We start from the raw sequence: 27,978 nt of genomic DNA, 5'->3' as shown, positions 1-27,978 counted from the left end.
GCATCCAATGATGAAAACCATGTCCACACTGTATATTTTTTTTTCAGTTATTAGAAAATAGCATGTTTCCAACAGATTGTAGCATGTGACACCAACCCCAGGATCCTTCCAAGTGGCTAGTGTGTCAGGGTTTTGCTGTGCACTTTCTACAGCTTTAAGTGTTTTAGGAGTTCTAAGTCTACTTTCCCACATTTCATTATTTGATATTGAAGGCCAACTCATTTTAGCTCTGGAGAGGTGTTCATTTGGAAGCCATCAGCTCAGGGAGTGAATGAACAAGGACGTGGGTGACACCGATGTGAGGAAGATCATCTTTCAATCAATATTTGATATTGAAGGCCAACTCATTTTTGTGCTTCTCAGATTAAGATTTTACAGCTTCTACTAAGGCTTACCATTCACATCTTGGGAATAACGAAATTATGGAATACTTCAGCTTTCAAAAACCTGTTCCTCCAAATACTGAGGCCAAATACATGTCTCCTCTCTTAGAATCCTCCCCCTCCCCACCACTCACCTTCCTCAAAAAGAGATGAAATGGAACCAAAGGTTCACTTAACAATCCTGAAGATAACCTGAAATCTCGATGGCAGTTTATGGTGTCCTCTTCATGGTTCCAATCTCACCACCCCACCCCCACCCCTATTTCTGCATGATGGTGGAGGTAGAACAAAGAAAAGAGGCTGCATGAAGACTTCCTAGGACATGGGGCTCTCCCTGATGGTGAGATACATGCAAAGACTTGGGAGTAGGGGGTTGGACTTCCCCCTAAAGACCATCACCTATGCTTCTGCTCCTACATCATTCCACAGTGGAAATCGGCAGGGTTTGAGAACTACGCTACCATCAAATATGGCTGTGCCTGGGTGTCGGATTTTATGCTAAGGATCAGGGTACAAACTGAATGAAGACACATTCCATCTCTTGAGCTCACCAGCAGTGTAGGGAAACATACATAAACAACCACCAATAAATAAATAAATAAATTGTGGCAAAAATCAAGACAAATTTTTTTAAAAGGTACAATCATATTAAAAGGAGGAGGAAATGCTTGGTTCATCTGGAGTAGGCGTAGGGGCAGGGATGGTCATGTAACAAGAACAGCAGTACCTGCAAAGAGCAGCTACTCATAAATATTTGGATGAATGGATGGATGGATGGATGGATGGATGGACGGACAGATGGGTATTTTGACCACAGAGAGTACAATAGGTAAAAAAGGAATAAGGGTTGAAGTAAGGCATCCCAAACAGAGAAAAGAGCATACACAAAGGCATGAAATCTCAGGGTGTTCCAGAAAGGAGAGTGGTTTGCCAGGTACAGAGCATGAAGTTGCTGGAGTAAGAGTGAGGGTTATAAAGGCTGTGGGGACCAGATAATGAGCACCTTGTAATCATGCAAAAGTCTGAACTGAGGCCAAATGCCTCATTCCCAGGGTGAGACATCAGAGACTGCAGCTTCAGGGTGCCAAGATGCACAGATTTATGCACTGGGAAAGATCACTCTAGGGGAGGGTGCAGACTAGGAGGGACCAACGGCAGCCAGTTTAAAGGAAGGAAAACCAGTCAGAAAGCCACTGTGCAAGTTCTTTCCAGGGACATTGAACACTCAGATGAGAAGAGCAAACATGAAGAGGATAGGATGGACTTCAGAGCTATTTGGGAAAACCAGATAATAACCAGACTTGATCACCAAATAGAGAAGAAGGAAAGTGAGCCCAAAGGATGTCTAGGACCTGGCATTCAAGAGGAAGAACAATTTTGAGAAAGAGGATAATTTGTACGTCTGGGCACACTGAACTTGATATATGAACCTGAAGCCTATGCTATATTGGAGAAGAAAAATCCAGGTCACAGTTGGATGGTCAGATCCTCAGCTCTGGAGAGGTGTTAATTTGGAAGCCATCAGCTCAGGGAGTGAATGCACAAGGATGTGGGTGACACCGATGTGAGGAAGAGCATCTTTCAGAGAAAAAAGGCAGGATGATCAAATGGCATCCTAGGATAGGCCACTAACTACAGGGGTGAAAGAAGGAACAGATGCTCGTTTAAAACACGGGGAGAAGGCAGTCAGAAAGGAGGCAGGAAGCTAAGATGGTACCAAAGGGGAAGAACAAACTCAAATATTCACACACCCCAAAACCAAGCAACATCAGAGCTAAAATGTATCCATCCATGGTGGCCACGGAGCTCACCCACCTCCTGGGCACTCTGGGTGGATTAACAAAATCAATCAGACTATAAGGCATGCCTAAAGGGAGATGTAGAGGAGACCACAAGAACTGTCTCTAGAGACACTTCAGTCGAAGGACGCGATGCCTACAAGAGGACACAAACTGGAGGGACGGTTTGGTGAAGTGTTCTGTTTTAGGCAGGAGAAAATAAGCCGGAAGACACTGAGGCTATAAGAGAGAGCAGAAATAATGAAGGAACAAGTTTCCTGAGGTAGGAGGAGCCAGGACCGACCAGGAGGAGAGATGGGAATCTTCCTGCTGAGATGGGAGGGAACAAAGGTGAAAACTTGGAGATGAATTCCATAAAAGAAATTATGTGGATGCCTGTCCAGGGTCCCTGTTTTCTCTCCAAAGAATAAGTCAAAATAATTTTCTGAGAACAGTAAGTACTAGTAAAGGCTTGAGGAAGGTAGCCAACATTCAGAGTGGCTACTCAGGGCAGTAGGAGAGGACAAAGAGAGTATGAGGGCTCAACAGAAGAACGGGAACAGAAATTTGACCTGGTCCCTGGGATGCTTTGATGTTACTTGCCCAAAGCCCCCAGAGGTTCATGCTTTGGAGATTTGGTCTTCAGGGTGGTACTGGGCAGTGGTGAAACCTTTTGAAAAGTCTCTCCTTAGGTCTCCATTCCTATAGAAGGGACTGTAGGAATCTAGTCTCCCAAAACAGGTTTCTACCTCCCACATGCACTCTGCCATCAGTCATTGGCCATGGGATCCTTTCCAGATCTTGTGCAATGCTTTTTGGACTTTCCGCCTCCAAAACTATAAGCTAAATAAAATTCTTTCTTTATATAAAGCTATCTTTCCTCAGGTATTTTGTTACAATAATGCAAAACAGACAATATAGTCCCAAACCCCATGGTGCTGTGGAGTTTCCTGCAATCTGTGTATGGAAACAGAGGGAGACTTAAATGGGCTAACTGGGGTTCTGGTGGATAATTATGGAGGCAAGACAAGAGGATACGTATCAATTAAGGGGACTGTAGATGACAGAATATTTATTGTCATAAGACATGAAAGGCAGGCTAAACAAGTCACAGGCCCAGGGGACTCAAGGAGGAAGAACAGATCAAAATAGAAATGAACAAGTATACGGGGTAAAAGCGGGAGTTCATTATCCACGTGAATCAACCGTGTAATATGATGTATTAAGAACTATGTAATGTTATGAACGACCAATAAAAAATAAAAAAATAAAAAAAAAATAAAACTCAGTCCAATCAAAAAAAAAAAAAAAAAGAAAAGAAATGAACAAGTAAAAGTCAAAATGAGTAGAGGTTGTTGCCAAAGAGTAAAATGCTTAACTTAAAATTTCAGAGGCAGAACTGATAATAAAAAATAATCAGCATCCCAAAACGCTGCTGCAGGTTTTGTGAACTTGAGCAACTTACTAAGTCTCTGGGCCTCAGTTTTTCTTTCTTTTTTTTTTTCCTTTTCTTTCCATCTCCCAACCCCTGTGAGTGTCTTAAAAGCTCATCACCCTACACTAAGATATATGGGACAAAGTAGACTTCATAAGAATTGTGTGAGCCAGGCATGGTGGCGCACACCTGTAATCCCAGCAGATCAGGAGGCCGTGGCCGGAGGATCACAAGTTCAAAGCCAGCCTCAGCAACAGCAAGGTGCTAAGGAACTCAATGAGACCCTGTCTTTAAATAAAATAGAAACCAGGGCTGGGCATGTGACTCAGTGGTAGAGTGCCCCTGAGTTCAAACCCCATACCAGCAACACCCCACACACACACACACACAAAAAAAAAAGAATTGCCATTTAGGACCTAACAGTAGTAATGAATGTAAATCTCATATGTCAGGCCCAAATTAAATTATTTTAAAGCTAATCTTTGAATGTGTGACTTATCTGACCTCCTGGCCTTTCTGTTAAACCAAGATCAATTAGGTAGGCAAAGGTGAGAGACTAAATAAAATTCAAATCAAAACTGACTAGAAGATGAAAAATAGTCTACAAACTATTAGGACTATATAACATACCCAATCATTAACCAATTATATAACACAACATCAATAAGTAACAAAATTTGTAACATGAATAAGTAACAAAACTTGTAAGAAATAAAAGATAGCGGTCACGTTAGTAACAAAAATTATAAGTTTCCTAAAAAACTAACAAAATATAAGTCCCTTTACCAAAAATTACAAAATATTATTGAGCAAAATAAAAGACCTGAATAAACAGAGAAAAGTCCGGTCAAATGGCCATTCAATAAATATCTGTGAAACATCTACTGTATGCTAAGAACTATTCAAGGTAACACACAGAAATGAGCAAAGCAGACAAAGTCCAGGCCCTCATGAAACTCCCAGCAATAATCCTTGCAATGTGGATTATAGGTTGATCTATGAAGTCAATGTGACTGTGATCGAAATCACAGTAGGACTTTTTTTACCCAGATGAACTGATTCCAAAATCCATTTTAGAAAAATAAATGTCCAAAAATACCCAACAAAGTTCTGGGGAGAAAACAAACATGTAAAGAGTGCTTGCGCTACCAGATATGCTGAGACAAACAAGATAGAACACAAGCAAGAGTCCCAATATGACCACAGTATGAATGTCAAGCTACAATATAAAAAAGATGGCACTATAGGGGCTGGGGCTAGAGCTCAGTGGCAGAGTGCTTGCCTAGCATGTGTGAGGCACTGGGTTCGATCCTCAGCACCACAAAAAATAAAGGTATCTTGTCATCTACAGTAAAAAAACAAATTTTTAAAAAAAAGATGGCACCATGAATCAACCATTCTGAAAAGCAATGCTTTATTAGTAGTGGGACAGCCAGTTATCGACATAGAAAAAAATAGATTATACAAATATGAAAATAAATTATACAAAATTTCAAAACTTAAAATTTTAGAACACTCTCATACACATATGCATATACTTGCCTTAAAAATCAAACTCCTAGAAGAAATATCTTTATGACCTTCAGTTCTGAAACAGTTTTTTAGAAAAGATACAAACAGCATAACTTATAAGAAAAAAAAGTTTAGTAAACCTGACTACAATTTAATTTAAAACTCCACAAATTGTTTTCATAAAAAATGTGAAAAGACTATCAGCCAAATTATTTTGTTATATTGTGTGCACGTATGAATATGTAACAACAAATCCCATCATTATATACAGCTACAATGTGCCAATAAAAAAATGTAGAAAAAAAAATACATGGGTATCTACCACTTACCATTAAAGAAAAAAAAAAAAAGTAAAAAGACAAAAGATAAACCACAGACCATAAGACAATTTTGCATATAACAGGCAAAGATTTGGTACCCAGAATGAAAAAAGAGTTCATTAAACTTACAAAGAAAAAGATAAACCACAAAAAAAGAGGCAAAAAAACATAAATAGGCAAATCAGGAAAAAAAGAAAATAATAAAATGGACAATAAATACACAAAAAGGTGTTCAACCCCCCAAAAAGTAAATGATAAATATTTAGGTGTCAATTCATAACCAATAGACTGGCAAAAATCAAAAGTCTGGCTAAGGGCTGGGGTTGTTGCTCAAGGGTGGGGCGCTTGCCTAGCACGCATGGAGAACTGGGTTCAATCCTCAGCATCACATGGAAATGAAATAGAGGTGTTGTGTCACCTACAACTAAATAAATATTTTTAAAATAATGATAAAAAAAAGTCTGGCTAAGGGCTGGTGAGTGTATGGGAAAACAGTAATTCAAAATCACTGCAGACAGGGGAACAAGTTGGTGTAATCACTCTAGGGAGGCATTTATCTGCATCTAATAAAAATAAAGATAAATGCACTCATAAGCCAGCAATACCATTTCTAAGATATATTTCCTAAAGAAATCTTGCATGTGTACTTCCAGGAGAAGTGTACATATTGTTGCATTGTTTATAATAGGAAATAAAAATGAAAGAAAGAAAGAACTATTTAACTTTATCAATGAGACTAGTATAAATTACAAGGTACTCATAAGATGGAATACCAAATAACTACTAAAATAACTAAGTATATCCAGATGCAATTCAACATGGATAGATTCCAAAACAACATTGAGAGGGAAAACTACACAGAAATATAAGTAGAAGTGTGATCGCATGTATCTACATCTTTAAATACATGAAGTTATACCATGCATTGTTCGTGAATACACATATTTAAATAAATATAATGACATGTATGAGAATGAGAAAAAGTGATTCACAGTAATGGTGTGATTCTTTCACCTAGGAGGGAAGGAAAGCTACATTCCTATCAATTTTTTTAAAAAAAGGAAAAAAAAAGTATAATGATCCCACTATTATGGAATAGTTATAATCCATCAATAAAAAATAATTTTTTTAAAAAAAGGAGGAAAAAACTATTCTGAAGCAAAAGCACTTAATGTTTTCAGTTCTGACTTTGGGGTCTATGATGAGTATCTCCGGCATTATTTTCTATATTTTTCTACATTTTAAAATTTATTTTTATTTATATATTTTTAGCACTGAGGATTTAACCCAAGGGCACATTACCGCTGAGCCACATCCCCAACGCTTTTTATTTTTTATTTTGAGGCAGGGCCTCACTAAGTTGCTTACAGCCTCGTTGCTAAGTTGCTAAGGCCAGTGGTCTCAAACTCGAAGTCACTGGGATTAGAGGCAATGTGTCACCATATCCAGTTAAACTTAAATTGATTTTTCTACCCAGTCAATCCTTGTCTTAACTCATGTTAGGACAACTCCAATCAGAGGTCTAGAGGAAGAAAAGAAAACTGGTTAAGATTAGGTTTGGGGGCAATCCATGCATTTCTACAAACAGTACAGTTTTTAATTCCATCATCCAGGAGAATCAGAATTTATGCAGGAATAGTAAACTCTCTGTATGATAAAACATGCTCAGACAACGCTGCAGGGAAGATATCAAATCAAGTTCTCCAAAAATGTTCATCTCACCTCTCGCACATGTCTTTTCAGGTGCATGTACACACTCTGTCCAGTTTTTCGAAAATGTCTTTCAACGTGTTCCCTTCCAAAGGCCAAGAATGTATTCATGCATACATAGAGTCCACCTTCAGAGTTCTAGAAGAAAGAGACAGGATATAACATTAGCCAAGGATGCCTGGCCAAGAAGTCAGAAAAAGGGAAGGGAAAGAGAGATAAATCTTGGAGACAAAGCCTGCTGAACGTCCCCTTGGCTCTTGCAGTGATCTGCAGTGACCCCCAATGACTCATAGTCCAGCCCTGAGTGGCGGGTGTTCCTGGACAGCTGAGCCCTCCATTTAGCAAATGCAGACAACCTTCACAGTCAGGTGAGAGCCTCAGAGACCCTGGAAAATAACAGGCTTGTCTGACTCTTCAAAAGGGGGTAAGGAGAGAAAGGGAAAGAAATTTGGCAAAGGGTCTGACATCATTGTCAATGTCATATTTTAAAGTATTTTTTTTAAGAGAGACAGAATTTTTTAATATTTATTTTTTAGTTTTTGGCGGACACAACATCTTTGTTGGTATGTGGTGCTGAGGATCGAACCCGGGCTGCACGCATGCCAGGCGAGCGCGCTACCGCTTGAGCCACATCCCCAGCCCCAGTCACTGTCATATTTGAATCACTTTCCTCCACATTCATCAGTGCAAGTGTCCAGGAACACAAAGTGTTAGATATTTTTAGAAGGACAGGGTTCTTCAAAGATATTGCTTCCTTCATTTGTGTACACATGAATAAATAAATATGAATAAAATTGCAACAATTTAATAAATAAATAACTTGAAAAGTAAATAATAAAGGGTAGAGTCCTATAATAATCCTAGCTAGGTTTACTAGGTGCACAATATGTGCCAGCTTCATTTGGTATATTATTTCTAATACTAACCACTGCAAGCTGCTTATAAGTATTTTCATCTTTATAGTTTAAAAACAAACAAACAAACAAAACACGCTCTGGATAAATCACTTTCCCAAGTTCACACAGCTTGGAATTGTCAGGGTTAGATTTGAATCTATTTATGTTTTTCTCTCATTTCAAAGCACATAACTTTATTGAATTAAAGACACAATACTAAAACGAGCAAAGATACTGTTCACATTTTGATACTTAATTCTCAATCTCAATTTCATCTCTCTCTCTCTTTTTTTTTTTTTCTTTTCACTTTGCTTAGCATTCTTCTCTATAAACACAAGCTATGAAAGCAGACACCTTTCCTCCAAGGAAGTGGATTTCATTAAGCTTCTGTTAATCTCACCCCTCCGATAACAAAAAATGGACTTCTGAAACACCTGTCAAACAACCTATCAAAATTCCTTATACTGCATTTCAGTAGAATACAAATGATAATATCAAAACAGATGTTAATGCTCATTGCAAATATATAAAAAGTAATCTTTACAGTTCCAATAACTCAGGATTATTTTTTTTAAAGTTTCTAATAATGAAAATCTCCACCACTGTATCTGTGGTTTATAAACCAGGCTATGGATGAGTCCTGTCACAACAAGAACATTGTAACAGCATTAGCTCAACTATGTGCCTGTTACTGTAGCATGTAGATTGAAAAAAGGCAAACAAGAGTAAAGACAGAGATAAAATATATAAAGATTATGAAGAAATAAGTGAATTTAGCAAGATCATAGGATATGAGTTAACTGATAACAGTAAATGCTATTTTATATACTAGTAACAAACACTTGCAAATGGATTTTTAAAACTTGTCTGCAAAATAGTATGCAATAAAACCCATAAACTATTATATAGCATGTGCTTCTAGATTTTCCTCTTAAAATGAGATCATTTAGATAAAATTAGAAAGTCATTTAACAAAAGACAACATATTACATTTGATTAGGTGTTTTCAAAAGTTTTTTTAAAAATAAACATGTTCTCTGTCATAGTCATGAACCTTACCAAAAAAATACACTGCATCATAGCTGAGGGTATAGCACAATGATAGAACAAGTGTTCAGCAAGCACAAGACCCTGGGATCAATCACCAGTACCACAAAACGATAAAATAAACATAAAACATTATAAATGAAATACATATTAAGTTGATTTTTAAAATAAAAGATACCATAAAATATAAAGTCCAGAAATAGATACATTTTGTGATAATTGCTTAATATATGTCAAACCGTAAGAAACAAAAGGGAGAAATATCACTAATAAAAGTTGACAGAAGGGGGCCAGTATGGCTCAGTAGTAAGCACATGCTCAGTGTGCACAAGGCCCTAGACTCCAGCCCCAACACTTCTAAAGTTAAAAAAAAAAAAAAAAAATTAAAAACAGCCTAGAAAATAACAGAAAACTCTTTTTATTCTACTTCTAAAGTAGAAAATAATTTCTGGCCAAGAATAAAGGATATCATCAGAGATGACATAACTCAGTATTAAAATGTAAACACTAATAAAAGAGTTTTACACTAAAAATGTCATGGAACAAACAGAAAACAATAACAGAAAGGGGAAAGATGTAATCTATCATGACCAGAAGCTCATATCCAAACCATGTAAGACCTGATAAAATTACAAGACATCAACATTCAAGTTCACCTTGATAAGAGATTTTCACACATTTGATTTTAAAATGTGCCAAAATATAAAAATATAAAAATCAAATCATCACAGGGCACATATATATGTAGGCACATATATAAGCCTATTAAACCAGCAAAAATTAAAATTGCACAGCCTAAAATCACAGAGAAGACCTAAAAATGTACTCCCACAATATAAATCAGTTCAGATTCTTCTAGAGAACAAGAAAACTGACCCTCTGATGCAGGATATCTCTTTGGGTACAGATGTCAGGAACAAAAAAAAGGGGGGGATGCTAATTTGTACAAATATATTCACAGCTGCACTATTTCTTAAAAAGAAAAGGTAACAAGGGTCCCAGATAGAGGGGCTAAGATACTATGGTGTTAAAACACAATAGAATATGATAATGTTATTTTAAGTGATGAACTTAAGTGTGCATAATCGTATAAAAATGTGTATAGGGTCATGTAAAATGCATGCAGAAAAATAATGTCAATGAAAGGAGCAACATCAAGCTGACAAGTGGGAAAGGGGACAAAGGGAGGGAGGCCACACAGTGAAAAAGGTCTGAAGTGAAACTGATTTTGTGTGTGTGTGTGTGGTGGTGCTGGGGATTGAATCCAGGGCCTTGTGCATGAGAGGCAAACAAAACAATTGAGCTATTTCCCTGGCACCCCCAACTATTTCTTGTTGGTCTGGAGTAGTGCTTCCCAAACGATTGCGCTGCATGACAAACCTGCTTTGCTGTGTTTTTCATTTACTGCGTGGTCCCACTGCACATGACTCGGTCACAGATGGGACCAGGTATGGACTTTCTCGCACACCAGTGCCACAAAATCCAAATGCATCTCTACTCTGTTCAAACAAATCCACTGATCACACACCTGGATGTGGCTGCAATGTCAAATTGATGCAGAAATTTCTAAACACTTACTCTGGGCATTGGTACCTACCTCTTGGCTAAACTAAACAATAGGGACCATCAAAATTCAAGGGATGGCCAAGTGTGGAAAAACAGCCTGATGAGGTCCAGATAGCTTTTCAGGTCTCTCTGGCTATGGTCACTTTCAGAAGTCTGGACAAAAATATACCACATTGTCAATCAGTAGGTGTTCAGAGAACTCTGTTTACCTTGCTGTAGCCCTTCTATCTACTGGGACCAAGTCGGCCTAGAGTGGTTCCTCAGGACAGTGGATGGCATCTTCAAATCCCGAACGCTGTCAGGCTCCTATTTTCAGGGGACACCCAGACGAGAATGACCAAGGTGCACTTCTCTGCTCAATCTAACTAGGATTCTAATGATCATTTTCATAATGCAACAACCAAAAATTTGATCAAGATGCAAGACTTATTTTGACACCTAAAATAATAAGAAAGTCCAAAAACAGTTCTTGGAGCTCTATAACATTCCCTTTGAAACATCTCCCATTGGCAGGTTCAGACCAGAAGAGACAGGAGCAGCACCAGAAGCCCACATACTGCTAAATCCCGTGCTCCAGTGCGTTTCAATATACAAAGGTACATTACTACTTGCATTGTATTACCCTACACTTATTCAGAAGCAACTTCAAGGACAAGGTCATTTCTTTCAAATTGCCTGCCATTTAAGAGAATGCTAAAACATTCTGGAATACAAAGGTCAAGGTTACGCGTTTCAAAGTAGCAAGTGAACAGTCATTTTAAATAAAAATACACCGCATTGTCAATCAGTAGGTGTTCAGAGAACTCTGTTTACCCTGGTGTTTCTTGGAGACAGGAAGAGAGAATGAGCACATGTGAGCAACGCACTCAGGAAACAGTCCTGAGCAGTGCTTGTTTTCATAACCACAGGACGGAGTCTCCTGTGCAAAACAAGAGGTCACTGCCATAAAGAGAAACATGAGGTGGGGAGATGGAGTCACAATAAATCCACATCCAGCACAAATTGCATACTAACACCATGGAGCACTGTGACTCACACTCCCTTGCAAAAGAGACAAGGGACAAGGGCATGGTGTTTTCGAGACATCAGCTGTTTAAAAAAAAGAAGAAGAAGAAGAAGAAAAGATTAACTAAATTTGCTTTTTTTGGAGTCTTGAAAGGTAGTGATTTGAATGATTAATAATTTATGGCATATCCCTGAAAGGCGATACTCATCAGCCACTTAAAATTGACGTTGCATGAACATTTACTGATAGAAAATATGTGCGTTGTATTTTTTTGAATAAAGAAAGAAGGTAAAATAAACAGCATTGGGATGTTATAACACACACAAGATGTTCCCTCTGCCTGGCATATGATGACGTTATCTCAACATGGAAGGATAAGGTAGGATTTTTTCATGTTGTCTTTTGGCATTTTTAGGTTCTTCAAGAATGGATTTTTTTTTTAATTTAAAAAAAATAAAAGTTTTCTTAACTGAATGTATTTAGAACCCAAATATAGGTACACAGAATGGAACAGTCTTTGAATGTTCCCTTTATTTGATTTCCCCGGTTTCAGCAACCCAATTGCACAGCTTTGAGGTGCTATATATTCTTACTACTCAAAAAGTAGGGTTGAGGGCTGGGGTTGTGGCTCAGGGTAGAGCGCTTGCCTAGCATGTGTGAGGCACTGGGTTCGATTCTCAGCCCCACATAAAAATAAATAAAGGGCCACCAACAACTAATAAAATATTTAAAGAAAAAAAAAGTATGGGAGCAGTGGCTCGTGCTTATAATCCCAGAAGCTCGAGAGACTGAGGCAGAGTCTCTGGAGTTCAAAGCCAGCCTCAGCAAAAGTGAGGCGCTAAGAAACTCAGTGAGACCCTGTCTCTAAATAAAACACAAAATAGGGCTGGAGATGTGGCTCAGTGGTTGTGTGGCCCTGAGTTCAATCCCTGATACCCCTCAAAAAAAATGATGGTTGAAATAACTAAGAGATTATCTTGAGATTTGTAGCTAAGGAAATCTGGGAATGTACAAGTAAAATAGAGGTAATAAGGAGTATAATCTCAGAGGGAGAAAAGAATGCAATTACAACTGAGAAAAAAATTAAACTGATGGAGAACACTACCCCAGCTGGAAGCCATCCTCAACTGCAGAAGGGGGTGATAGGTGTGGAATCTGGAAAACAAGCTGTGAAAGAGAAGGATGCAGTCTTGTCACCTCCAGGGGACAAGAGAAGTTGATGGATGTGGGGCAGCTGAGGGCTTCAGTCCCTCCACAATCCACAAATGACAATAGAGACACAGCAAGGCCCTGCCCTTATGTTTACATCTCCTTAGGGGATAGAAAAAAATAAACAAAAAAGATGTAGAAGATAACTTCTGGCAGGGATAAGAGGACCCGTGGCACACACCTGCAATCCCAGCGGTTTGGGAGGCTGAGGCAGGAGGATCACGAGTTCAAAGCCAGCCTCAGCAACTTAGCAAGACTCTGTCTCTAAATAAAATATTTAAAAGGGCTGGGCACAAAACCAAAGGCCGAATGTTCTCTCTGACATGTGGATGCTAACACACAATAAGGTGGAGGGAATAGAAGTTCACTGGATAAGAGAAAAGGAAATGAGGAGAAAGGAGGGAGGTTAGGAATAGGAAAGACAGTAGAATGGGTAGAAGAGGAGCTCGGCTTCACTCTAATCAGGATGCACAGCTTCTGAAGGGCTTTCCAGTCTCATCTACATCTTAAAAGATCACTCTGGCTACTGAGGAAGAATCATAGGGAAGAGGTCAAGAAAGCATACAGTGAAGAGGTTACTGTACAGTCTAGCTTCACACTGTCCAATACAGTAGCCACAGGCAGGTAATCAAAGTTAAATTAAAAGTTCAGTTCCTCAATTGCACACACTCACCACACACTAAGTGTTCACTGTGCTTCGTGCAGTTAGTGGCCACTCTACTGTACAGTGCTGATACAAGCAAGTGTTCTACCACCAAGCTACATCCCCAGCCCAGAAAGTTCTTGTAGATAGCCTATGTCTAATCAAGGCCAAATGGTAGCTTGCCTGGGAGAGGGAAAGGGGCTCACAGCAGAGAGGGGGCAACTTAGGCAGATTTAGGAGATAATTTTAGAACAGCACCCATGGACATGGAACACAGGTTAGATGTAGGGGGGAGTGGAAAGGGTGGAATCCAGGATAACTGCTAACTGGTTTGACACCCCACCGCTCTCTGCCCAACTCCTGCTTTCACCAAGCAACCATCTATCTGTAAGTACCACTGGGGTATTTCCATATATGAATGGCAGACATGCATTCAGATATTACAATATCCAGAGCACACATCCCAGGTCATTCTGGCTTCTAGAGTAAACCAGATGATTTTAAAAATGCAAACATTAAGTACATGCAGATGAGGCATAAAGGTGTAATAAAAAGTAAAACAAGGTTCTAGATCAAGGGCAGCAAGCCTGAGACACATAGAAATAGGAAATGAAATAAAGAAAAAGCATTATCAGAAAACAGGCTGGATAACAAGGAACCTGTAAAACAGAATTACCAAAACACAGTATTCACAAAATCCAAAACTTTGGTTTCAACAGAAAAGCCACTGAAATAAATTTGTTTATCTAAATTAAGAAGAAAAAAGAATGAATGTAATCCCAAGAGAGTCTAGGTCTTTCTGCTAAACATTGATAAATCATGATTGTGACCATGAATTGTTAAGAAAAGATATAGGGCTAGGGATGTGGCTCAGTGGTAAAGGGCCTGGGTTAAATGTCCAGCCAAAAACAAAACGGGGGGAAGAAAGAGAAGTGTGAAGGCAGTAATGATTCTTGAAGTGTGCTCTCACTTGGAAAGTTAGATTTCTTTCTTCAGAAGACTCCTACACCTTGTTCAGCCTGGATGCACTAAATAACAGCAGAGTCCAAACAACTAGGTTTTGATGCCACTATAAATGTACTGCTTTATTGAAGTGTCATTTATTCACTTTTTTCTCAAGTAGAAAACTGAGTCCTCGCTATAAATATCTTGAGCAAAGAGGATGTTGTCACCGGCAACCTCTGGGGAAGGGCTGAGGAGAAAATGAGGGGCCTCTATCACAATGCTCACAGGACAAATGGCACTATAAGAGCCACTGGTAGATGAAGCTCAGAAGACTCTGAGCTCAGCACCTTCAGCTGTGCTAAAGTGAAGCTATAACCCATAAATGCAGTTCCCAGCTTATATGTAAAAAAATAAAAATGTGAAACTACCTTGTCAACAGGACACCCTTTGCTAGTCCTTTATTTTTATTTTTTAAGACTGATGGTTTTCCAGCACATGACCCAGCTCTTCCACTCCTTAGTATTTATCCAAAAGGAAATCAGCATATTATAGTAATTCATGCATCCCTGTGTTTACAGCAGTGCAATTCACAATAGCCAAGTTGTGGAGCCAGCCCACGTGCCTGTCAACAGATGAAAGGATCAAGAAAATGTGGTCTATATTCACAATGGAGTTCTACTCAGCCATAAAGAAGAATGAGGTTATGTTATTTGCTGGTAAATGGATGAAACTGGAGAACATCTTGCAAAGTGAAATAAGCCAGACTGAGAAAAATCAAAGGTTTTCTTTCATATGCAGAAACTCCAGAGAAGAAAAGGAATGAAAAAGGCATCTCATGAAAATAAAAGGGAGAAGTGCAGAGTAAAAGAAGAGATCAATGCAGAGAGAGGAAGGGTGGGAAAGGTTAGGTATTAGGGAATTAAGCTGGCCAAATTATACTAAGTGCATGTACGAATATATCACAATGAATCCCACTCTTATGCATAATTATAATGCATCAATTAAAATAAATAAATAGAAGGGATACCAGTAGAGGAAGGGGACTGAGGGAGAAGTGCTTGGGAATGAAATGAACCACGTTACATTATGTGCATGCATGATTGTCACAATGAATCCCACTACTATGTATAATTATAATGCACTCACTAATAAAAACATTAAAAAAAAAAACAACTAATGGCTTTCTTCAGGATGCAATTTCCCCTGTTATGCTAGCCATGAAGACTGGGTTTCCAGGCTAACTCATAAAGCCCATCACTCTGAGCTGATTTAAGTATGGATAATAGCCCTGAGCTAAACTCTCCTCAAAGAGGCCAACAACTACTCATGGCTGTGGTTTTCACTACAGAACAAACCTTCATGCAAAATTGTCACACACAGGATCTCTCTCTTTGGCAACTTCAAGACCCTTTGATCACCATGCTACCTTCTTCCCCACCCTACCTCCAGAAAAGGGTGATCTCCTTCCACCACAGACCCTCTGGCTAGAGAGTGAGGGACAGCAATACCAGCATTTCACAAGCAGCACGGTGACAACAACCTTGCAGGTAGGTCCTAGTGAGAGGAAAGCCCAGACTTGGAAAAATTCAGTAAACGCCAAGCCCTTGCTGAAGTCATGTGGCTACCAAATAGTAAGGTGAGAGAGTCTGGACCCAGGCCAGCCTGGCCCCCACAGGCTGCCTCGTGCCTCTGAGAAGCAGATGTCATTTTGGTGGCAGGAGACAGGTGGGTGGCTGTCAGCAAGCACAGACATCGTTTCGAGGGCCTGAAGAAAAGAGCAGTTTCTCCTTTTTTTCCAAGGCTGTTTCGTTCAAGGAAAGCAGGAGGGGCAGGCCAAGGAGAGCCACCCCACTCAAGTGAGTGGCCTGTGCCAGGTGCTCTGCCAGGCTTTCCTGGGAGGAAGAGAGGTCTCCACTCCTCCAACTCCAGTGGACAGTGGGGGCCCTGGGAGGTGGCCACTCCTGGCTGACAGCTCCCTGATAAAAACAGTGTCAAGACCCAAAGGATAGGGCTCTGAGATGCTAGTGAAATAACCCAAGGGTTACAGTCCCCGCAGGACACCTAACCTCATCAACCGTTGTCCAGCAATTAAACTGGGGCCCTGGAGAGATAACCCACAACAACCAAGGCTTCTTCCAGAAGAAGAACAGTCAATGACAGAACCCACCAAATGTGACATTCAAAGGATCAATTCAGAAGTTTTACCCCAAAAATGCAACCTGTTCACCCTTGCTTCCTATATCCACCCCCGCCCCCCATTCTGCTCCGTATGTTCTCTTTCCTCCTGGCCAACCAATCCTCTAATCCCACTGCCAAGCCACCAAGACTATTTCTAAGGACTACTGGGGACAGAGACATCTATGTCCTGGTCACCACATGTACAGCCACACCCAAAGAATTAGCAACACTTGGTTCATGCAAGAGAAAGTTTTCATAATTGCAATTCACTTAAAGAACCTTCTGCCTCTTGGCCAACTGCCTGCGTGGTGTATGCACAGCACGCTGACTCCAGACTGTCTGTCATGAACCAGGAAGCCCCCATGTACCGCATGTACGACGGCTCCTGCAATGCAATTGCCTCCTGGAACTCACAAATCCAGTCTCTAAACCAGGAATCTCCAGACTCTGAAATCCAAACCCTGACCTCTGGGCTCCATTCCAGTTGCCAACTTCCCAGGGGCCACTCAGTCCTTCACTGCTTGCACTGACTCGCTCACCTTCCCTCTTTAGGTCCTCGACACATTCCATCTCCCAAGCCACAGCGAGGAAGTGGAGGAAGTCGGCCTTAGTTCCTCCCACTCCTTCAATACTGTATATTCTGTCCCTAAGTTGAGCCTTTATCTTTCATCAAACTCTGTATTGGGTATACCGCCCCCCAACACCCCAAATCTCCGTCCCCATCATCATCACCCTGGGGCAAGTACTCCCTGCCAGTCTACAGCAGCCTGCTATCTGCACTCTTATTCAAGGTCCCAGCCTCCCCATCTATCCACTCCACTTCCAGAACAGCAGCACTAAATGACGAGCATTCTCACGTTGTTCTGGCTCCTAACTGGCTGGCCCATAATCTTATCAAGACTGATCTCCTCTGTGATTCATGGAGGAGTCGGCCTTGCACTTCTGTCTCCCCAGTGACCCTAGTTTCCATAAAACAGCTCACTCTCGCTCTCTCTCTCTCTCTCTCTCACACACACACACACACACACACACACACACACACACGCTAAGCTTGGCTCTACCTCCATACCTGTGTCCTTTCCTCCTCCAAAATGACACCTATTCAGATCCCATGCAATTGTCCAATCCAGGAACTCTTCCAAATTTATTTATTGACTATTCACAGACCTGAAACCTCCATGCACACATTTTAAGGGCCACCCTGTAAATATCCTGTCAGTGCTTCAGGGTCTACCCTTTCAAGACACATCAGGATTCCATTCCTGTCTCTGTCAGGCACCAGTCTTGACCAAGTCCTTTAACACACTGCCTAACCTCTCTGCTGTTAACACAGCAGCAACAGTAACAACTGTATCTTACAAGTCAACAACTACCATAATTAAATGAGATGATGTACATAAAAGTGCCTAGTTCTGTGTTTGGTTCATAATAAGCATATGACATAGGCTCGAAATAAGCAGTAATACTTGCTAATTAACCCCAAACAAAATGTCTCATTTTTAATCTTATCATGGAAAGCACATGTTCTTCTGCACCTCAAGCAACCTCTCAGGCTGGAGGCACGTTGGGATTCGTTAAATTCTTGTCATTGTTGCATTGTCCTGATGTTCTAGCCCTAAAAATAGAAGCCTTGTTCACATCTCTGAGGTGCATGGGGACAAAGGGTGTCCTCCACAGGTCACCACAATACTGAATGTTGAGTGGCAGCATGGAGTCCTGGCCTCTTCATCCACAGAGACCATGCCTCTCTTCATCTGCATTTACACAAGCCACCCAAAAGCAGAAAGGATGGTGGCCATCAGGGATGAAGAAAGGGGCCAAGAAGGAGTTAGTGTTTAATGGGTGGAGTTTCAGTTTTGCAAGACTAAAGGCTTTGGGAGGTGATGGAGGTGATAATTCAGGACAATGCAGAGGTGCTTGGTACCACTGAAGTGTACACTTAAAAATGGTTAAGATGGGGCTGGAGTTGTGGCTCCCTGGTCTAAGGCTTACCTGGCATACCTAAGGCACTGGGTTCAATCCCCAGCACCACATTTACAAAAAAAAAAAAAAAAAAAAAAACTAAATAAACAGCATAATATTATTTTTAAAAAAATAAAGGGAGAACTTAGTGGTAGAGCTCAAGCTCTGCATGCACAAGGCCCTGGCTCAATCTCCAGCATGTGCAAGCATACCCTCATGCGTGCGCACATACACAAACACACACACAGTTAAGACAGTAAATTTTTTTTGTTATGTGTATTTTACAATTTTAAAAATTACAAAGAGAGGGAAAGGAAAGCAGAGTGAATTATCTTATACATCTCCTGACCTGGAACACTATAAGGGATGACAGTATATTTAACTGAGCCATAGGCTGGGAGCAGGAATGCACGGGAGGGAAATGAGAATTCAGACTGAACAAAAGTCTAGATTCAGACCAGAAAAGGAAACAAATTTCCCCCCAAAAAAAGCCTTCCTGGAAGGATCAGCTTCATCTCTTATACCCCAGAACTCTACTTAAAAGGTAATTAGCCCCTGCTAAAAACAGACACAAGTGACTTCTTGATAATTACTTTGGAAAAGTAGGACTTTATGGTACACAGGACAGATGGCACCCAGACATTAATTTCTCTCCTTTCTGAAGCCCCAATAAAAACACACAAACTATAGCCATAAAGCTGGACTGTGACTAGATAAGGTCTGAGAGGGACTGACAGCTGAGTCCTAGACTAATAGCAAGGAAGACCGGGATCCAACCTGATTACATCCCAGAATTTCCAAAAGACTCCGGCACTGGCAACTCCAGGTAACTCCTGGTTGGGGTGAAACAGAGACTAAAATAAGGAAGAAGGGTTGAATATCTGTCCAGAGAGTGGTCAGAGACCCAGATCCCTCTCCACTGCAAGCAGCCCCTCCCCCACACCACACCACACCCCCCCTTCTAAAGCAGGTAAAAGCAAAAGTCTCACCTGTGCCAGGTTTCAGCCAGGCACAGTGGCACATGCCTGTAATCCCAGCTACTCTGGAGGCTGAGACAGGAGAATCCTAAATTCAAGGCCAACCTGGGAATGTAACAAGACCTTGCCTCAAAATTAAAAAGGGCTGGGAATGAAGCTTAGTAGGTTAAATCACTAGTACCTCAGAAACAACAGCAGCAAAGGTCTCAGGACTGTACAAGAATGAGCTCTGTTAAAAATAGAGGTACCATCTGAAAATACAGTGACTAAGAAAATGTGTGTGAACCAGATTTGGAATGAGAAATATAAACACTATTCTAGATATTTCAGACAGGAAGAGATTTAATTCAGGAAATTCGAAGTTTACAAAATCCTTGGAAGGGTGATGAGAAGAAAGATCAGGAAAACCACCACTGTTGTTCAGGAAATCAGAATGTCTAAGAAATCACAAGAAACTGCACAGGGGATTCAAGTGCCCCATCATTGAGATGGCTCCAAGTCCCATGGGGGCAACCCAGAAGCTGCCAGAAAAATGTCACATTTGCCATGGATCATAGCTGCAAGAGTAATAGTAGCTTTTCACTTTCTTTTACCTTCCAAATCTCTTACTAGCAGAATCAAAACCAGAATCCTGCTGTCAAAGTACTCTGGAAATACAGTGCCCAGGTTCAAAGTCCTACGATAGAGAAGAAAGTCCAGCAAAACAGGGACAGGGATAGAACCGACAGTCAACATCCAGCCTGGATCCAATATCCAGATACTGAGACCATTCCAGTCCTCTTCTCCCACTCTGCTCCCTGAAACCAGCAGACAGGGCTTCACTTCCCAGGAAAGAGATAAGAAAAGTCACCTCACCACTGTACAAAAGGGAAAAAAAAATCAAGATTGTAACATTTAAGTTACCCACACCACCCTACAGTGAAGTTCACAGTCAATCAACAGAATAAAGAATTCTTACTTTTCCCAGCAGCTCAGGAGGCTGAGGCAGGAAGATCACAAGTTCAAAGCCGGCCTCAGCAACTTAGCAAGGCCCTAAAGCAACTTAGAGAGAGACCTTCTCTCTAAATACAATACAAAAAAGGACTGGGGATGTGTGATTCGGTGGTTAAACAACCCTGGGTTCGATCCCTGGTATCCCCTGAAGCAGCCAAAAATTCACAACCCAAGTGGTTCCAATTTTTTTCAAAAAGAGCCAATTAAATTCTATAAATTTTAATTGGCTTTAAAAAGAATGTGCTTGCTGTGACACATGACACCTATAGTTGAACTAAGACTAATACACTAGTACTAACCCCCAAAAACAAGTTTCAGGCAAAGTATGTGATCAGAGAAAGCAACTGTACTTCTCTGAACTAAACTCTAGTACTTTGGTTTTCTAGGTATGGCCTGGGAACCCTGTAACACCTCAGAGACACTCCAAGCACTTTGGAAGGTCAAAAACATTTTCATAAGATGAGATTATGTCTTTTTCACTCTCATTCTTTCATAGCATACAATGGGGCTAGGGACATGGCTTCATGTAGAGCTCTGTCCTGGCATGCTTGAGGCCCTGGGTTCCACCCATATCATCAAAGGAGTAAAAAAAAAAAAAAAAGTTGTTAACAGTTTACAGTGGCATTTTTCAGAGGCTACATGACATTGCCACCCCAGCAATTAATGAAATGCAATTATTTAAATTGTTTAAAAAGTTTTCCTGTTTTAATTTGTAATACAGTGGGTGTTTAAATCAGTAGATGGAAACCCTGCAAAAAATTCTGCGGGAACCCTAAAAATATTTCGGAATATAAAGAGGTCATAAAGCTTGCTTTTGACAAGTGAAACTAAGTAAATTAGATTCAGTTTAAGTTTGCTTCTTCAAAAAAGAATAGAGTCTGTAAGTTCCTAAATTTTGCTTTACCATCACTTATTAGTTTATCCATTAGAAGAGTCTTGGGGCTTGAGTTGTGGCTCAGCAGTAGAGCTCTCGTCTAGCACAAGCAGGGCCCTGGGTTGGATCCTAAGCACCACAAAAAAAATAAAAGAAAAAAGGTATTGTGTCCAACTACAACTAAAATAAAATATTTTTTAAAAAAGGAAGAGTCTTCCACATAAAACATTTTTGTGCTCCCTATAAGTAAGCACCTTCTAGGCACTTCTAGGCAATGTGCATAGCACAATGATAAAAAGCACAAAATCTACAGTGACCTAGATTTTTGTACCAATGATCAAAGCAGCTTTATTCACAATAGCCAAAAGTTGATAATATCTCAATATTCTACAACAGATGAATGGATAAGCAAAATGCGACACATACACAGAGGAATATTATTCAGCCTTAAAAAGGAATAAAGTTCTGATACAGGTTATAACATGGATGAACCTGGAAAACATCATGCTGGGTGGAATAATCCAAACGCTAAAGGTAAAACACTGTGTGATTCCACTTAGATGAGGTACCTAGAATAAGTAAAGCCATATAGAGAGAAAATGGAAAGTGTTTACAAGGAGCAAGGAAGAAGGGAAATGAGGAACTATTGAGCTGCCATTTTTGCTAGCAATGCCTGAGATAATACCAGGCATATAAAAAGTATACATATTTGTGGAGGAAAAGACAGAAAGAAGGACTTACTGAACTCCTAACATAAAGTTTTCCCATAAGCAGATGGAGATCTCAAAGCCTTTCCTCGTGTGTACCTAAACCAGTCATGACCACCAGGACTCTGACCACTAGTTTTGCAAAGAACCCCAAGAAAGATGAGAACCAACCGTGACATTTCAACGTCAGCAATCCATCTCAGAACTTCAGAGAACTGGGATTCCGGGTGCTTCCCTTAGAAAATAGCCCAGATGCTGGAAGGGAGAAAGAGGTATTGGGGGTACTGTACACTGAGTTTCACATCTCTTTGGACCACCATTTTGGTATAGCCACTATGTGCAGATGATTGTCACAACAGGTGTGGCCCGACATCCCTAGCCTCAGCTGCACCCAGGAGCTCTTGCTGCTCAGCTGCTGGTGGTCATCCGAAGCCTGCAGATCCTACTCAGCCTTCTGGGCACAACCTCAAACCTGGAAGAGTGAGGGCCTTTGCACTCCTGGAGCAACACTTGCCCAGTGGGGGATGGGAGCCAGTAGATAAATATCTCCCTCTTCCATATCTCAAGTGGAGGACTCTGAGAAACATTCCACAGTTCCCTGAGGGATTAAGCACCAGTTGCATACTGCGGAAACCAACTCTGTAGCTTACTCTTGGAGTGGCTTTCCTTCCTTCTCTTGGTCACTATTCCCTTGGTCACTATTCCATTTCTGAGGACATCTTTCCAAAATAAACTGCCTGCTCTAAAGCACTATTTCAACATCCACGTTTCCAGCTGACCCAGCTGAGATAGTTAGCAGTCCACAGAACACAGACAGCAAGGGGGTGTGACCAGCACCAGAGTGGCAGGCTCCTGAGCAGCCTGAGATGCTTGCTACGGAGACTCACACCTAGGAAATGCTTTAAAAATAAGAATTAAATGGGGGAAAGCAAATAAGATAAGAGCCAACTAGGGAAGATAGACTATAATTGTCTGTATTACATGACACAGACTCTAAGCAATACAAGCACTGAGAGGAAAGGATGAAGTCTAAAGGGGTGGGATGGGGGGGGAGGAGGAAACAGAGCCTTGAAAAATAATGATGAGAGGAAGGGCCTTAGAAAAGGAAAGGAGTCTCAAGTGTGGAAGAGTCATAGATGGGTCTCACCAGAGCTGGCAACCTCGACACGAAAGTGGTGCAGCCAAGAAATGAGAGTAGATTTTCATGGTGGTCTGTTAGTACAAGGGTGAACCACTTTCAATGAACCACATGAAACTTTCTACATAACATATGACAATCAAATTCTTGGGCTCACAACTTACAATTGACTCCTTTTCTTCCTTCCTTTCTTCTTCCCACCCTCCCTCCCTTCATTCCTCCTTCTCTCTCACCCCCCTCCACTTTTTTCCTTTTTTAAATCAAATATATATAGTGACTACTTATCAGCCAGGCACACTTTACATATTAAATTATTTAATCCACAGAACAACCTCCTTGAGTTAAGTTCTGTATGGTCCCCGTTTTATCCATGAAGAAACTGGGACCCAGAGAAGTAACCCATCTGGGTGACAGAATCAGAATTGGATCCCTGGTAGTTTGGCTGTCTCTTTCACAGTTGTCCCCCCAATAATCAGTCAAGTCGCCACATTCTATGTGATCATCTCACATGATTCCTTTCCCAGCATTTCCCATGTGTTGTACCCTCACCATTTACAGAATATGTCACCCACGTAATTTGTATGTTTCCTAAACATCTGAGATCCTGGTATAGATGCATGCTCGTGGGAATAAGAAAAAGACCTAGCCTTGGGAATGGTCACACTCAAAGGCAGACATAAGCATGTGGTTCAATAGAGATGCTTATGGGGTCTAGTGGGGGGCATTATGGAAATGACTCCGAGAGGAAGAACCACTTGAATTGAATGTAAAAAGATGCTCAGATGGGAAGTGGATTACAGAGCTCAAGAGAAAACCAAATCAGAGAGGTGAACAAAGGTAGGTGAAAAATCAAATTCTTCCTCATTCCAAAGTAGCTGTTTTGGAGCACCTGCTATATACCAAGCCCTAGAAGGTGAGTGGGAAGCAAGCAGAAGAATACTGAAAATAGTTACATGCTGTTCCATTCAATTCATCCCACCTTGTGAAGAATAGCAGAGGTCTTCACACTGTACCCAAAACATAATAAAAATTTGTTGCTTCAGTCTTCTTCCAACACCACTCTAAACCTCATTAGTTAGAGTGGCTTTCTGTAACTGACTATATAAAAACAATATCAGGTACTGTTCTAGGTTCAATGCACTTAGCAAGTGCATGTTCCAGCACACACATACAAAAAAGTCAAGATCAAACATTTCCCCATCATCTCTCTTTCCCCATCTACTCTCTTCTTGATTCTGAGCTTACTTCTTCTTACTTGTCAAATCATTCTTTTTCTTTTAAAAACAATATAGGCAAATAATAAGAAGATACTCATACTTGATATGTTTGCACATGTAATTTTCCTTCCCTAGAATGCTGGTCTCCTTGATTTTCTATCCATCTTTATCTATGAACTATCTCACCAGTATCCAATACAAGGATGACTTTTTTTTTTCACTTGTTTTTGCCTTTCTCTACCATAGTCCCACAGTTCTTGTAAATTAAAAATATTTTGATGTGCATGGCACCAATGAACTTCACTCTGAATGGTTCTTAGCCATGCATGTATGAGCTCGCACACAGTAGGTGCTCAAGAAATGTGTAATGGATTCACAACCAAATATTAAGAAAATGCCACAAGGAAATACCTCACATTATCAGGCACTGTGCTTTAAGATACCTAGTATAAAACCTTCCTTCTCTTCCTCCCCTGGAACACAGATAATGAAATATAATGATTCATCAGACTTGTAAGTAATCCTACTCTCCCCCAAGGAACTACTGTGATACAAATGAAATCATCATTTTATACTGGACAAGATGTTTCTAGAACAGCATTTGGCACACAGTAAATTCCCAGTACCATTTGTAGAAGTTAATTAAAACAATCAGCTCTTTCTCACACCTGCCATATTCTATATAACAAGTTTCTCCAATAAAAAAGTCTGATCTTGAAGAGCAATCCAAATCAAACATGGAGAAAGTCGTCTACAATCCTACAAGACTTTCTTCTTCCTAGAGTTCAAGGCTTGTCAATTGCTTAAGTTAGTTAGCAATGGACCCTCATCGTTCTCCACTCTCAGGGGCTATTAGTGTATCTGCCCAACACTGGACTGGCCAGTCTGCACAAGACATTCTCAAATATTTTGTGGATAACAGGAAGCACTGGTACTGCTGATGGTCACTCTGAGTACTGGGATCATGATATCCTGTTTTAAACACAACCACTCCAGTCCTCTCTGCATGGATCTTTTTAAAAGGAAAAAAAAAAGTAAGTTAGATTTTATCCCCAAATGACCTGGAATAACAAAAGAAAAACTAAACGTCAGAGGAAAGGATAATAATTCTGGGAGTCCAATGCATACCAAACAATAATGCTTTGAAACCAACCATATCAACCCACAAAGTAATAAAGGAAACTTTGGAAATTTTGCACTCATTTGTTTTGTGTGTGTGTGTTATTTTTTTCCTTCAAGGATACTCTACATACTATGAATAAAATGCGTTGGATTGTTGTGAGACTGCCTCTCCCTCCAATCCATGCACCTCCTCATGCATTGAGATCTGCTGGGTGACACATGAGATCTAAAGTGGGTGGATAAAAATAACCCGGTCCTCAAAAAGACATGATAAACGCCAGACAGCTGAGTCACTTTGAAGCCCATCTTGACTCCCAAAAGGGACAATTCACCCTCCTTCTAGTTCTCACACATCCACTTACAACCAGGTGAAAACTACCAACAGCCGTCCTGGGTGGAGGGCGGTGATGCGTCGTCGTTAACTTCCCCTCCAGTCTCTGAGGTCACGACTCGGGATTGAACTTTTAATAATTTATACTAGCGCACGTCAGCCAAGTGACTCATTTAGAAGGGAAAAGAAGAAAGGCTTAAGAAAACCATCCAGTAGACCCCCATTTCTGCTGCCCAAGTGGAGACACCCGAAGATTTTCTCTGACATTCTAATGCCAAGAAACAGTGGAGAGAAATGGAAAGTGGAAGGAGAAAAGCTCAGAGAGGACATAAGAATTGTCCAGGAGTGGGAATCCCGGGGCAAAGCAAAGGGTCCCAGGAAGAGAAATGCTGTGTTTTAGGGGGTACGGGATCGATCCCTACCACCTACTCGCCCCCGACTCTCACCCCAGGGAGGGCGCAAACGATCTGCAACGTGCAGCTCAGAGCAGGGAACTCACTCTTTGATTCCATCTATCTTTCAAACAGTGGCGGGGCTGTGGGAAGGCAGCTGGGGATCGGGGCCCTTGCAGCCTAGCAACCCAGCGCAGCAGACCACTCTGGCGGCCCCGTCTTCGGCGGCAGCAGCCTTGGGGCGCTCGTTAAGTGGCTGCCGAACTGCAGTGCCCCCCGAGCCAACTCCGCTCCGGGAGGAGGAGGAGGTCCCCAGCCGCCGCTGCGCATCTTCTCCCCTGCCTCACTTGCCGCCGAGGTCCGCGGCTCGCGGCCGCCCCAGGCCGCCGGCACCGCGACCCTCCCGGAGGCGCCTCACTTACAGGGGAGTCGTAGGAGAAGGCGCACTCGTTCTTGTAGACCCTGTCCCCGGACCTGGGCACGCGGATGGTGGGCATGTGGGGCACCAGAAGCTCGCCGATGTCTCCTGCAGCCATCTTCCTGCTGCCGCTGCCGCCCGGCATGCTGAACAGGGCGCCCCGGCGCTGCATGGCCGCGGCGCGCACCGAGCAGAGCCGAGCAGAGCCGGGCCGGAGCGCGGGGTCTGCCGGCCGCCGCGGCGCCAGCGGGCGGGCGGGCTGCGCGGGAGACGCGAGGCGAGCCGGGGCGGGCGGGCAGAGCGGGTTGAACCGGCCGCGGGGCGGGAGCTGGCACCGGGGCCCCGGGCTAGGGGGACGCTGCTATTTTTAATCCAATGGCGAGTCGCCGGCCCAGCTGCAGCGTCAGGCGGGGCGCTGGGGAGCGCCAGCCGCAGCGCGCCGGGGAGGGGGCGCTGGAGGGGGCTCTGCGCCCGGCCCGGCTTAGCGGCGGGGGCCGGAGGGCTCCCCGGGACGGCGGAGCGGGATCCCCGAGCCGGCGGGGAGCCAGAACGCCCCGCGGGAATACAGCGGGCTTCTCGCCCACGCCAGCGGCTGCGGCCGGCCACCACCGCGGTGTTTTCGATCCTGAATCCCTAGCTTGCCAGGGGACAGCTCCAAGGAGGCCAACACAAAGAGCAGGACTGAAGCTTACAAAAGAGAGAGGAGAGAGAGAGAGAGAGAGAGAGAGAGAGAGAGAGAGAGAGAGAGAGAGAGAGAGAGAGAGAGAGAAAAGAGGTGACTTGGTCTTGGTGGGACTCGATGTGCAAACCTGGAACCTAATGGATCAAATCCATGTTTGTGCCCGGTTCTTGGGTGTTACCTCAATAAGGCTTACTCCTCACTTTTTAACACCCAAAGCTCAAAAAAAAAAAAAAAATTAGAATAGAATGAAACTCAGTAAGTATAGAGCGGAATGGTTTGCAATAATACAGGTTTTTCTTACTATTGCTAGGGGAGGTCAGGATTTCAGGGTGGAGCAGGTTTTATATTTTTCTCTACCTTTCGAATATCTTCTGTGTGATTCAAGGTCTACAAGTCGAATATCCAGTGGCCTGATTTGAGGATCTTATGAGTAGACATACATATTCCTGGCTTGCTCAACCATTTCTTCAAAAAATAAATGATGAGTGGAGTTGGGTTGGGGAGCTAATTATTTGTGAACAGATCACGCCTCTGAGG

The 27,978-nt window shown here is 41.8% G+C and overlaps 1 protein-coding gene across 1 annotated transcript in view; it reads right to left on the bottom strand.

Moving 5' to 3' along the window:
• Usp13 (ubiquitin specific peptidase 13) overlaps positions 1-27,024 on the bottom strand; it is a 103,580-nt gene extending 76,556 nt beyond the window's left edge. The window contains exons 1-2 of the mRNA XM_026382922.2: positions 26,764-27,024; positions 7,151-7,276 (exon numbers count right to left, since the gene is read on the bottom strand). Coding sequence (XP_026238707.1) covers positions 7,151-7,276; positions 26,764-26,931 — 294 coding nt within the window. The 5' untranslated portion in view covers positions 26,932-27,024. The remainder of the gene's footprint in view (positions 1-7,150; positions 7,277-26,763) is intronic.
• Positions 27,025-27,978: the final 954 nt, after the last annotated feature.

The sequence above is a fragment of the Urocitellus parryii genome, chromosome 2, assembly GCF_045843805.1.
Source record: "Urocitellus parryii isolate mUroPar1 chromosome 2, mUroPar1.hap1, whole genome shotgun sequence".
Classification (NCBI taxonomy): Eukaryota; Metazoa; Chordata; class Mammalia; order Rodentia; family Sciuridae; genus Urocitellus; species Urocitellus parryii.
The sequence above is the reverse complement of the archived record's forward strand: the minus strand, read 5'-3'. Positions and strand labels throughout refer to the sequence as shown.